The sequence below is a fragment of the Diadema antillarum genome, unplaced genomic scaffold (assembly GCF_040938485.1).
Source record: "Diadema antillarum isolate AM-2024a unplaced genomic scaffold, OU_Dant_1.0 seq00000998_RagTag, whole genome shotgun sequence".
In the NCBI taxonomy this organism is placed as follows: domain Eukaryota; kingdom Metazoa; phylum Echinodermata; class Echinoidea; order Diadematoida; family Diadematidae; genus Diadema; species Diadema antillarum.
Genome location: NW_027271836.1, coordinates 1339219 through 1351275, shown reverse-complemented (window position 1 = coordinate 1351275; position 12057 = coordinate 1339219). Strand labels below are relative to the sequence as shown.

Below are 12057 nucleotides of genomic sequence, written 5' to 3'. Positions count from 1 at the left end.
GTTGAAAACTACTGCAATACTCATTAGCATGTTGCATTACATCGACTTCAGTACATGGACCTGGGTTTGTTTGAATGTCACCGGACAGTAGGATGGCTAACTGAAAACATGCACATGTGTTGCTATAGTATGCAACAGGTTTACCACAGTGTCTGACAAGCCTGTGAACAGGAGAAAGTAGACTGTGATTACAGTTACAAGCATCAGTTGGCAGCATGAATACATGGTTCACGTTCAAGAGAGATACAATCAGAGGTATACAAAAGAAGAGATGCCAGAGACGCCAGATCTTAATCCCCTCCATTGCTGTGGAGGTGATGCTATTGACATACACATGTGAACGGTGTGACAACAAAAGGTGCTATTGAAAGTACAAAGCAAGTACACACACAATATGCATGAAGCAAGTGTGCAACACTGGGCTGGACACTGAAAATGGCAATACAGAGTAGGCAACAGTATCAAGATACAAAATTCATCTGCTTAAATATACAGCTAACTTACCAACAAATTGACTGGAAATGGTCTAGCAAGATCCTTGACACAAACAGAATACAATATGAACAACCATACTGCAAAAATGCAGCAAAAACCAGGTAAAAGAGACAATATAATCAGAGCCCTAAATGAGTGGGGCTACCTATGGAGGCGCACACCAGTATACATGTGTATACATGTGTACATCAAATGCTCTCATTGACAGGAACAGCAAGTTAGACACAGCAGAAGTGTTAATGGTACTTCTCCGGTCAATCTAGAATGACATGAATGAAACTTGCTGAATCAATGAAACAGAAATTCCTAAATACATGAACTACCACTTTCACAATAAAGGGATCTATATACAGTTTATTACTGCAATCATAACAGTGATGACAACTTTTGATACCTTTTTTCCACTGACAAGAAAAAATATGCTGCATCCATTACAAACTGACAATTTAATGATGGCAATGTATCACAGCACTTGCTAACATGTAGCATCAGCAAGAATTCACCATCATTTATGATATGGAATTGAGTGCAAAAATCTCTACGTATAAATCAAAAACTGGCAGGAATTTTCAAATTAGGTCTCGTACGGCTTCATTTCCCCTTGCTTGCATAGCTAGCTGTCATGTTCACTTTATCTGCCTGCACAGAACTTGTCACGTGGTATCTTTTCCTCCTCCCACTGAACTAACGGACTCTGTCTCAGCCCTATGCCAAGTGTCAGTATCAAACTATCCTTTCTGGAATGAAACCAAGCACACACAGTAGGCATTGGGGCCGAGTTAATGGATGTTGGATTGAAGTTGATGACATGTTGTTTATACCTTTCGGGCTGCATCAACCCTCAAATCCATCCCTGAGGGTCCTCTGTAGCGAGCTACTGCAGGTCATGGATCAGGGTTGAGGGGGAGAATTTGGAGACAAATTTGGCAATGAAATTACGGGGGTGGAGCGGAGAAAAAAAAGAAGAGGAGGGGGAGCAAATATTTGGGAGACAAATTTGAAGATTGACAATTTGATTTGGAGGGGATGGATATCAATGGGGCAAATATGTGAGGCATCGTTCTGTTGACAAGACGTTGTTCTGTTTCGAAGGTGGAATAAACGGAGCATAGTCAACTCTTGAACATCTAGAGTATTGGGGGTAAATTCCTGCAGCTTTTACAGCCATCTGCCCAAGATTTGACTACATGTCTTGGAGTTCAAAGATATTGCAGGAGCATTTTACGACTGAGATAGTCGATTCAAGAAAACTGGGATTGTGCAGTGAGACAGCAAGATCTGATTAATGCTAACTACTTAGACTGTGGAAGGCTGGATAGCAGTGAAGGATGAAAAGGGGGTGGGGGGTTTCAGTGGCCAAGCCGTTGACAAGACAACGAGAAGCCAGCTGGATATTCCGAGCATCCAGGAACCACGGGGAGACAGCTTCATAGCAGGAAGAGCCAGATTCGGGGGCAGGAAGAGTCCTAATTGATAGAAAATCATGCCTGTCATTGGAGATGCTCGCGCACCGGAGCCCGGCTAAGACTTGCTAAATATAACACCATAAATGCTTTCGGCTCAAGTACTTCTCATACGCATCAAACACGCATCCTCCATTTGGCACAGAGGAGAAACTGCTCGACTCAAGCAAATTCCCAGAGTCTTGGAGAAGCACGACTTGGAACAGAGACCAAGGATTGATTCTTTGGAGGTAGCCTTAAACATTGTAAATCCCACAAATGATTGGAGGGGTTATGACCTACCCCTGTTCTTGCACATATGTACTCTTGGATTACAATAGCTTGCACAAGTGTGGTATTTACTTTGGATTTCTTCCTTGTCACTGTGACAAACAAACAGATAGGACACTGTTTTACTTCTCACTTGCATTGTAAATTTGGGGGAATTATGTTGTAAACAAGACTTTTATTCAGCTTTTAATTAAGCTGCCATGAATTGAAATGCATGCTAAAAAACTTGCTTTCATGCGTCAATGCTACGAAGGAGCATCTGGTGTAAGAGCAATATTTACAGGACGTCAAACCACTGCAAATCAGATACATACTGATGTACACTTCAAAACATATTCAGAAGGCAATAATCAATCTGAGGATCGAAAAACGGGTAACTTATTTAGCATGCTAAATCAAATGTCTGAAAAAATCTTGTGTTTATCTCAAACCCACATATCTTTATTTCTGATGTAGAAAAAAAAAAATCCACCATACTGTATATACAGTACAGGGTAAATCATAAAAACACATGAGTTGGCAGCTCTGGGTCTGGAGATCCCTTTGTATCAAAAGCAGCAAAAATACCATATTCCCTTATACATCCACCTGCACATTTTGCGAGTTTCACAACAAGTTTTTTTTTTTTTCCAGTTTCAGTAAGTTTCTTATCCTCCTTGCTACTTCTCCGCTGCATAAAAATTTCCTTCATAGATGACTATGGCATGTGACTTTTAGATGTTGCCAAACTAGGATACACAAAGATCAACGAGTTCCACCCCAAGGGGGAAGGGGTGCCCCACCTTCTGTCCGGTGGATGCCAGGATGTGAGCCAGGGTCCACCCGTCGTGATCCATGGCATTGAGGAGGTCTGAGGAGACGGGAGGCTGGTGGGTCGTCTCCTGGTTGATCTGGGATAGCATCTGGATGTCTGTCTGCTCGCTGCTCGGCAGGTGGATCAGCAGCGTGTGCAGACAGCTCATCTGGCCGTAGCGGGCCGCCGCGTGGAACGGCGTCCAGCCAATCTGCACAGGCAGAGGAAATACAGTCAAGATTGCTGTCAGTCTATACAGCTTCAATTCCCACTCTTTCTTCTCTCTCTCTCTCTTTTTTTTTCATTCTTCTTTTGGTTTTGAGGCCATCCATTATTTTCTAACAACACGCAAGACACAATTGTTGCATTCGCATTCTGTCTTGATTTAAGACCTGACCTACTACAAACGTGCAATTGCATTAACAACACCTACCCAACTCTGTGCAGCTTTTCCTTTTAGATGGAATTGGAAGAAAACACAACAATTAATCAATCATCTTCAGCTAACAGGTAGATAACTTACAGTATAAAAAAAAAACTGTCTCCATTGCTACTAAATGAAACATTGACTGACAATTACAGAAAGCATGAATTTTAAGTCTAACAGTCGCAAAATCCTGAAAGTATGCGAAATCGCTGAGAAAGAGAGCTAGTGCGAGGTGTGTACAATAAAACCTTGATTTTAAAATTTGACCAAAGTAAAAGTTGCTCTGAACAGAAACTCAAATGTGACAGCTACAGATTTAGAAAGATATTACAAAATTCTGACAAATGACATGAAAGTGGGGACTAAAAATTAGCGCATAATCAAGACATGGCATACTATGCTTACCCTAAATATTACACTATCTTGACAGTGACAGGGAATGCTCTCTTTTGGGATAAATCTGTTCGCATTTCTAACAAACCACTCTAATGTCATTTACTGAATCTACCCTACAAAGATTATAAGTCATAGGCACTGCTCTCTCTTTATGCAAAATGCATAACAGCGCAGACATGGTGATAATCATCAATTGTGTGTTTTAAGTGAGCTGCAACCCAAGACAGTAAAATTTTATTTTTCTTGTTTTTGTCTGTTTGTTTGTTTGTTTTTGTTTTTGTTTTGTTTTGTTTTTTGCTCAGGACAGTCACTATATAAAGGCCAGTGTTGTTCAGGTGAGATCTTGGTTTGCTCTCCTGGTGTCTTACGTTTGTGATGCAGTCTCGAGTGGCACCGTTGTCCAGTAGGGTTCTGACACAGGAGGTGTGGCCACTGGCCGCTGCCCAGTGGATGGGCTGCCACCCCTGTGAGTCGCTGCACAGGGGGGTGGAACCATGCTCAAGCAGAAACCTCACGCACCTGGAGGTCAATAAATGCAAGAGAGACCAAAAGGATGAGATTAACATCAACATTGATTTCAATGATATTATGATATTTTAATGATTTTGATATTGCTCTGTCCAGTGATATGTATTGTACTTTGCTGCTATTTGAAATACAAGAAATAATTTCAGTTCATTTAAATTCAAATGGAATCACCTGAAGAATTCACAATTTCCATTGCCAGGGCTTCCAAAATACACATATCAAAATCACACAGGTTTTCAAAAATCTCAGGAATTACTTGTGTGTTACTAGCATCTCAATGGGTGGTCAAAAGTCGTCAATTCGGGGAGGCTCTTAATACCTTTCTTTTTGTCACAATGCAAAAAGATTTTTTGATTTTGTTGGGAAAACTTGCCAGCTATGCATCACATGCACACTGCCAATAGGTATCTCATCTATAATCTAATGAGTGACATACACGTGTACATTGATAAAGTATCTGGGTACCTGATGCTAATACTGTGAGTGGAGTTTGAAAGCTCTTTATCTTTTAATAAGGGGGAGAGGAAGGATGGAACAGCATCTGTTGACATTTGGAGCATGTCAGATATCTTTTTTTCCCCTGTGAATCTGTGACTTTTGCTGACAAAGATTCATTCTGCATACAAAGAGGGGTATGGGTATCAGACAATAGGAGGGCTGATGAGGTAAGGGTGGGGTGGGGCAACTTACCCTTCATGCCCCTCTCCGGCTGCTACATGGAGGGGGGTGAGCCCTTCTGCTTGAGCTGTGTTGGGGTCTTCTCCTAGGGTAACTAATAAATCTAAACTATCTGTGAAGATACAAGAGCACAGGAAGATGATCATCAATTATACAGTTGTAAAAATCTCTCAATCATTATACACAAATGCATGTACACAAAATATATCAAGTAGGAAAATCATGATTTATCAATACTGGAAACAAAAGGTTGATATTCTTAATACCAGATTTATCTGAAGATTCAAACCCACAGAAAATACAGTCCGTGGGTTTGTTGAGTTCATGCCAGTCATATTTTTCAGCGACGTGTGATGACACATATCAATGAAATTAAGTTTGTTGACATAATCCCACTGGAAAATTTCCAGGACTGACATCTGTTGAATGAGTTAATTACAAAAGTTTGGCAATTCATTACAAGTGTTTGGCAGTGGATTATCAAAGACTAAGATGACTAACTCATACTGTGCCTGACTCAAGTCACTTTCAAAGAACAGAGAGTGGCATCTCTTCCTTATGCCTTTGTTTGAGAGTACGTTGGTGACTATGTGCCTGAATACACATTGTATGTGTGTGTTACTGCTATTTCTGTCTGTGTTTGTTTGTGTCTGCATGTGTGTGTGTGCATGTGTCTGTGTGTGAAATTATGTCTGTGGCCCTTTGTGTTTGTACAATATGGGTGCATTTGAAATGTCTAGATGTATGTATGTATGTGTGTGTGTGTGTGTGCCTAACATTATGTCTGTCTGTGAGCGTGTGTCTGAAACAATGTACAGTATGTGTTTGTGTCTGTCTGTGTCTGTGTCTGAAAGTGTGTGTCTCCATGTTCTTGGTCATGTCATTCTGCAGTATTTGTTTTTTCCCCGACACACATGTGATATTCAGCACCGAGAGTGTCAGGAATGTGGCTGCCTGCAGGGGAGGGAGGAACATGAGTAACCATGAAGAGATGAAGCGATAAGGAACCGCTGATTTCGTCAAGATAGCCCACCGTACTGCGCTCGCCTCACTCTCCGCTAATGATCTCTCCCTGGCTGTTGCATCGGTCACTGCCCTACTGACACCTCAGACAGTGACTAGGGAGTCAGTCGGCTTTAATAGTTGTACTACTTATCAAAGATCCGCATAGGGTGAATCACCGTACTTCCAACAAATTCTGGTCTGTCGCAGGAGCAGTCCAATTAATTTCCTACCATGTAGGTGCCATGTTCAAGGATTACCGTCAGAACCTCTCACATATGGTAGCTGACAAATTTTATAGGTCAATGTCCACTGATGTCTTGCTCATGAATTTGATGGAAAAAGAAGAGACTAAAATATCTAATTCAATCAAAGCAGCAACACTTTTCATCGTGGGCACTGGCAAATGACGATCTATAAAGGTCACATACAGTGCGTCACACAGGTTGTTGTTGCAGGATTTACGCAGGGTAACACTCAAAAACTTGTTTTCAGGAAGTAATAGTGTACCACAATATCTTAGATTTCTGTGACAATTCCCTCCCACTATGTTTTCATCTCAGAAAACCGAGGAAGAGATGGTGACACTGACCTACATGTCCGCCATAGGCGGCGGCGTGGATGAGAGTGGAGCCATCTTTCTCTGGTGAGGTCCGGTCGTGCTGCTCCTCTATGAGTCGGCAGAGGGTGGCCGTGTCCCCCTTGCGGGCGGCCTGGTGGAGAGGGGATTCCCAGGCCGAGGTGCAGAGGGTGGGGCGCGTCAGAGCAGGGGGACTGCCTGCATGGGGGGAGAGATAAGGGGGGAACGGGAGGGGAATAGAATGATTAGAAAATAAAAATCATAACTAGCAAAGAACATTTATCTAAGTGTAACTTTTCTATTCTGCTGTTGTGTACAAGACTCCTTTAATTTGCTTTCTCTTTATACCATGAATGTACAGATATGCAAGGTATACTAACACACACACACACACATATATACAAAAAATAGGAAATGAACAACAAACACAGAAAAGGCTGTCAACAGTCTTTAATAATACATCTTTGAGATGCATTAATAAGTCCTTAAATCAACAAGTTTTCCCACAATTTCCACATTTTCTCATCTTTGAAATAACTTATACATTCATTATTGCAACTTTAAGTCCTACAGAACTTTCAAGAGAGGTATGAGCAAAACTCCACAGAGCAACAAGAAAAAAAAATACTGATAATATAACATCAAAGAATACTATAGAGAAAGAGACTAAAGGATAGAAGTGGGATTCAGTGTAGGCTGAGGCGCTTTCACTGTGTCCTTTGCATATAATCTGCTCAATCAATGTTGTCTACACCATCGGTCCACAGACAAGACGTCGATACCCAACTGCCGAGATGTGAAAATAAGAGGGAGGTCACATCGCTGATGCGCTCTTTTCAAATCAAAATCCATGCAGGGCTCATGTGGTCATATCAGCTGCAGCTGGCCTGGATTTGGTTTACCACACATCTCACTGACGGAAAATAATACATGTAGGCACACACTCTACAAACTGCACAGAAACCATCACCTCCAGTAACAACTGAATAGAAGTACATCCAGTTCTGCAACTTCATGGTATTTGCAATGCAACAGTTTCTGGCTACACTTGGTAAGAAGAAGATCCCTTTGTTTTCCAACGATCAAACTACAGATCCTGCAGAATCATCAAGTTCATTCGAAGTCTGAAAATAAAGACGGCATCTGTTGATGTCCATCATTAGCTTGGTAATGACACATCCAAGTACTTATGCTATTTCCTCTCTTCTTTATTCATTTATTTTTTTTTTGTCTCCTGAGTACTATATAAGCTGTTATTTTCATGAGGGTTTATTTTTCTTGAATTTCGAAAATTACTGTTGGTCTGCAATTTAACAACACATGAAAACGTCGTCATGCACTGGGGTAATATTGAACTTATGACAGCCTCGGAGTCAATTCACAAAAAAAAAAAAATCATCTTGCAAATATGTCTGTGACCCCCTCATTTGCAAAAATATTTGTGCATGAAAAAAAAACAGCTTATATCATGTTTGAATGGAGTAATCACTGGGGTATAATATGACAGACACCTATGATTTCTCATGTACATGTACATTGTATCTGCCACGTAATGAACCCCTTAAAGTTACCCAGAAAAGATGACTCACTGATAAGTTGTCTAATTCATCTTCAAAATTGCATGAAACATCTTGTGAAACAGGGAGAGCAGGAAGACCAAGTGAAATGGAATAACACACACACATACATACACACACACACACACATGCTTGTAAGATGCTTCAACCGGGGATATGATAGTTTGCTAAAAGTGACTGGGCATATTCCACTTTTTTTTCTCTTTTTCTGAAAAAAAGGAAAGTATTTTTCTTGTTTCCAATAAATTGACTAATTCAAATTGAAAACAAAAATAAAATATTTAAAAATTAAGCTTGGAAAATATAAAATCAGGCTTCATGTAGAGTATACATTACATGTAGGTGCATACACAACAATTGAGGATACATGTAAAAATTCTCAAATTCCCCTATCTGAAAACTGTGAAAACTATTCCCCTACTTACAGGTAATAAATACACATGTATGCACATCGGGCAGTTGCATTATATAGCCCTAAGGTACCCCTAGGGTTTTGAGAGGGTGCCTTTTCATTGGTTTTAAATACTGTTTACGCCGAATATTATGTGAGGTTATTATTTTCGCAAATTTCGCGAGTCAGGTGTTATTCGCTAATTTAAAGACACACAAAATTATTGACTCTGATCCCAATATGAATGTGACAAGCACGTATATATTTCTCCATTCTGACTGTACTCCACGATCACAAATCTTTAACCACTTGCGAAATCGTTGGGGAGTCCCAATTCGTGAAAATTTAGACTCGCCAAATATATGGCATATACAGTACTCTGAGCAAACGGGCATATACCCGGTGTGAAATGTATCCCCGGTTGCCTAGAGTGAGACGGTGCAATATCCCCGATTGAAGCCGTTTGAGAGAACACACAACACGCACAACGGTAAGGTAGAAAACCAGATGGAGGAAGAACATGGCAGGGTGGGATGATGAGGTGATTCACATCCCATAACACCAACCAGTCCCTTTTTTTTTGTGCTTATTTTGACTGCTGATAGTTGGCAGGAAGAGAATATTTTGGCATAAGGAAATGTGAGCATGTGTGTGTATGTCTGTATATTTTTACTTCACAGATATAGAGCTATGCCTCCTTATTATGTGGTGATGACAACACTGTGCCTCATATTCCAGTCCTCCAGTATGCAGGTTAGTGTAAGGAAGACATAAAAGCAGGTCATTATTTTCATTGTGGTTTAATAAGAAAAACCTAAAAAAATAATAATAATATTAATCCTCCTCAGATAGGAGTCCATATATGTGGCCAGGATACATTTAAAGTCCATTTGAAAGTAATTTGAATGATTGCTTTTATTAGTTAAAACCTGGGGACCGTTTCATGAAACTTTTTGTCAGTGATTTACACTGACAACTGTTAAAAGCTACTGAAATCCTTGCGTCTGATTGGCTGATAGCAAATTTGTCGGTGAAAACCTCCAACGAACTCGTTCATGAAACGCCCCCCTGATGTAATGCTGAGGAAACATTGAATAAAACATAGACTTTCACTTTCACCTACCAACTTTAAATGATTTGAAGGAGTGACAACACAAAGACAAAGCTTCTATTTAGTGTTCAATTTGCCCTTTTAGCTTCTTGTAATCTATCTTACAGTCATATTTACTCCAATGGAAGATGGAGCAGGCGGAGCAGTTTCTGTATTGCTGGGTAATGGACAGTACAACGTATATGGAGATTACTCTCCACTCCACGAGAGGACACGAATATATTCATCAACCGAATTTACCTCCCGATATACAGCCCCTCATCTACTCCAGATAGAATCAACAAATCAATTCAGTGCAGTTTGTGGCTAGTCTGCAAATGCAAACCTCCTTAGGAAAGGGGGGGAGGAAGATGAGAGAGCAAGGGAGATAGACTGACGGTGGGGGGGGGGGGCTTCGAATCATCAGTCTGTGACATCTTGACACAAGTCCTATCTGAGGGTGTATGGAGGTAATTCATCCAAAGGACTCCAACTAACCTTGTCTATCCCCTCCATTGCCTTGGGTTATTGCATCACATGGAGCTGCACCATGCACACGCCACGTGAAAGTTTCCAAATGTATACAGACTGCTTCCACATTCATCACGCACATGCATCGCTGATAAACGGACGATGCGACCATATCTGGGGGAACTAAATTGACCGTTATGCCAATCTGCGAGATGGGGTAAGCACGCTGGCGTCTACTTCAGAGATGAAATTGCCTTCCATAACACACCCTGCCCCCCCCCCCCCTTACCCAATATCTCCAGAAATGATGTTCAGACTTTCATCAAAGCTTTGTGGATGAGACAAATGAAAGAAATCAAGAGAGAACATCAATTTGTCTGAATGAGGGAGACTCCGAAGAATGAGCACCATCCCAAGCCAAGAAGGCCCCTCTACATACTCCCTAAAAAAGTGCCTCAAATAAGATGGAGTTCTATGTCTAACAACAATAAACAGAAAAAACAAACAAAAGCAAACACAGCAAGGAAATCAAAGCATGCCAAAGGTTGCCGACTCGCGTGATGATAATTGCAGGCAGTAGTCATGATCATTTTTCTCCGCAAACCGATCAATAGTGCTGAAGTTGTCAGTGATGGCATTACTAGATACTGGTGGGATAGGGCTGCAACCACTGGATGAGGGCTTAAGTGCAAATCAATATTTTTGACACAGAGCAAATTCGTAGAAATTATTTCTGAGCAGGCAGATGAGCCACATGTGGCTGACTTGAAATATGAAGGAATCCTGAATGTGGCAATAATTACCATGCAGTGGTTTTAAATGTTTTTGAAAAGATCAACTATTTGATACTTGTAACATTAAGTTTTGAAGCAGGAATTCACGGATTGAAAGAAGACAGATCCATCTTTACTGCCAGATATAAAATTCCTAAAAGTTCCTTTGACAGTATTCAAAATGGTACATAATTTACTTATCCTTAAAATTCATGAAGTCACAAGCATAGCTTTCTCCATGGTTCTTCCACTCTATCTTTCTATACAAATTCATTAAAGTGTTACTCTGGTTGTAATGCTTCTAAGTGAAGGTAAATTTGTTTTCATACAATACAAAATCTCTGTATCACTCAGTGTTGCTATTGCTCTTTGGGAGACTATTTCTCGGTATGTTGTATTCATGTTACCTGTATGCTGATCTGATTTTCTGCCAAAGGGCAATAAGTCACACTATTGTGATTCATAATATCAGCTCTGAATACAAAAATCTTACAGACAGGTTTGTGGAGAGGAGGGGGTGCTGGATTTCAACTTGGCACATTTCCCTGTGACATGAACTCCTATTGTTCTGGAAATGTCACGATCAACGCATGACCCGATATTCAGGGATTTCTACGATAAGCATCAGCGGGGGATTTAATTGGTCGTCGGTTCTTTGAGATACAGACTGTAGAGAGAGAGAGAATATCAGAGATGTGAAAAGCTACCATTGTTTCATGCAGCGATGGAGACTCTGACGTCACAATCAACTTGCCGTGAGATTGATAGTCTTCAAGCGTGATCCTTGCCCACGATTTCTCTCGAGTCTGACATCCGGAGCTCCAAAGGTACATGGAACAAGAGCAATCAACGGAGGAGCAACACGTTTTCTTCTCGCCGCGAGATATGGCTGCCGTATTTCTGTCTTCACTGTTGTGATTAATTTGCTAAATATTACCTAAACAAATCGGGTCATACGTCACTACTTCCCCCTCACTTATCTTAGCTGTAGTCTCAGTTTTCATTGTCTGCCAAGATGTCTACAGGAGGTAGGCCACAAGAAACGAGGAGAGAGGCTCTTCAACCTCTTGAAGAAAAAAAAATGTCAAGGAAATTTTCGAGGAGGTAGGATTTACTGAAAACT

At 40.8% G+C, this 12057-nt stretch overlaps 1 protein-coding gene across 1 annotated transcript in view; it reads right to left on the bottom strand.

The window, feature by feature from the left end:
* The window catches only part of LOC139742338 (uncharacterized), a 143272-nt gene that overhangs the window by 19278 nt on the left and 111937 nt on the right, over positions 1-12057 (bottom strand). The window contains exons 7-10 of the mRNA XM_071652915.1: positions 6645-6830; positions 5063-5162; positions 4213-4363; positions 3011-3232 (exon numbers count right to left, since the gene is read on the bottom strand). Of these exons, the coding sequence (XP_071509016.1) occupies positions 3011-3232; positions 4213-4363; positions 5063-5162; positions 6645-6830 (659 nt within the window). The remainder of the gene's footprint in view (positions 1-3010; positions 3233-4212; positions 4364-5062; positions 5163-6644; positions 6831-12057) is intronic.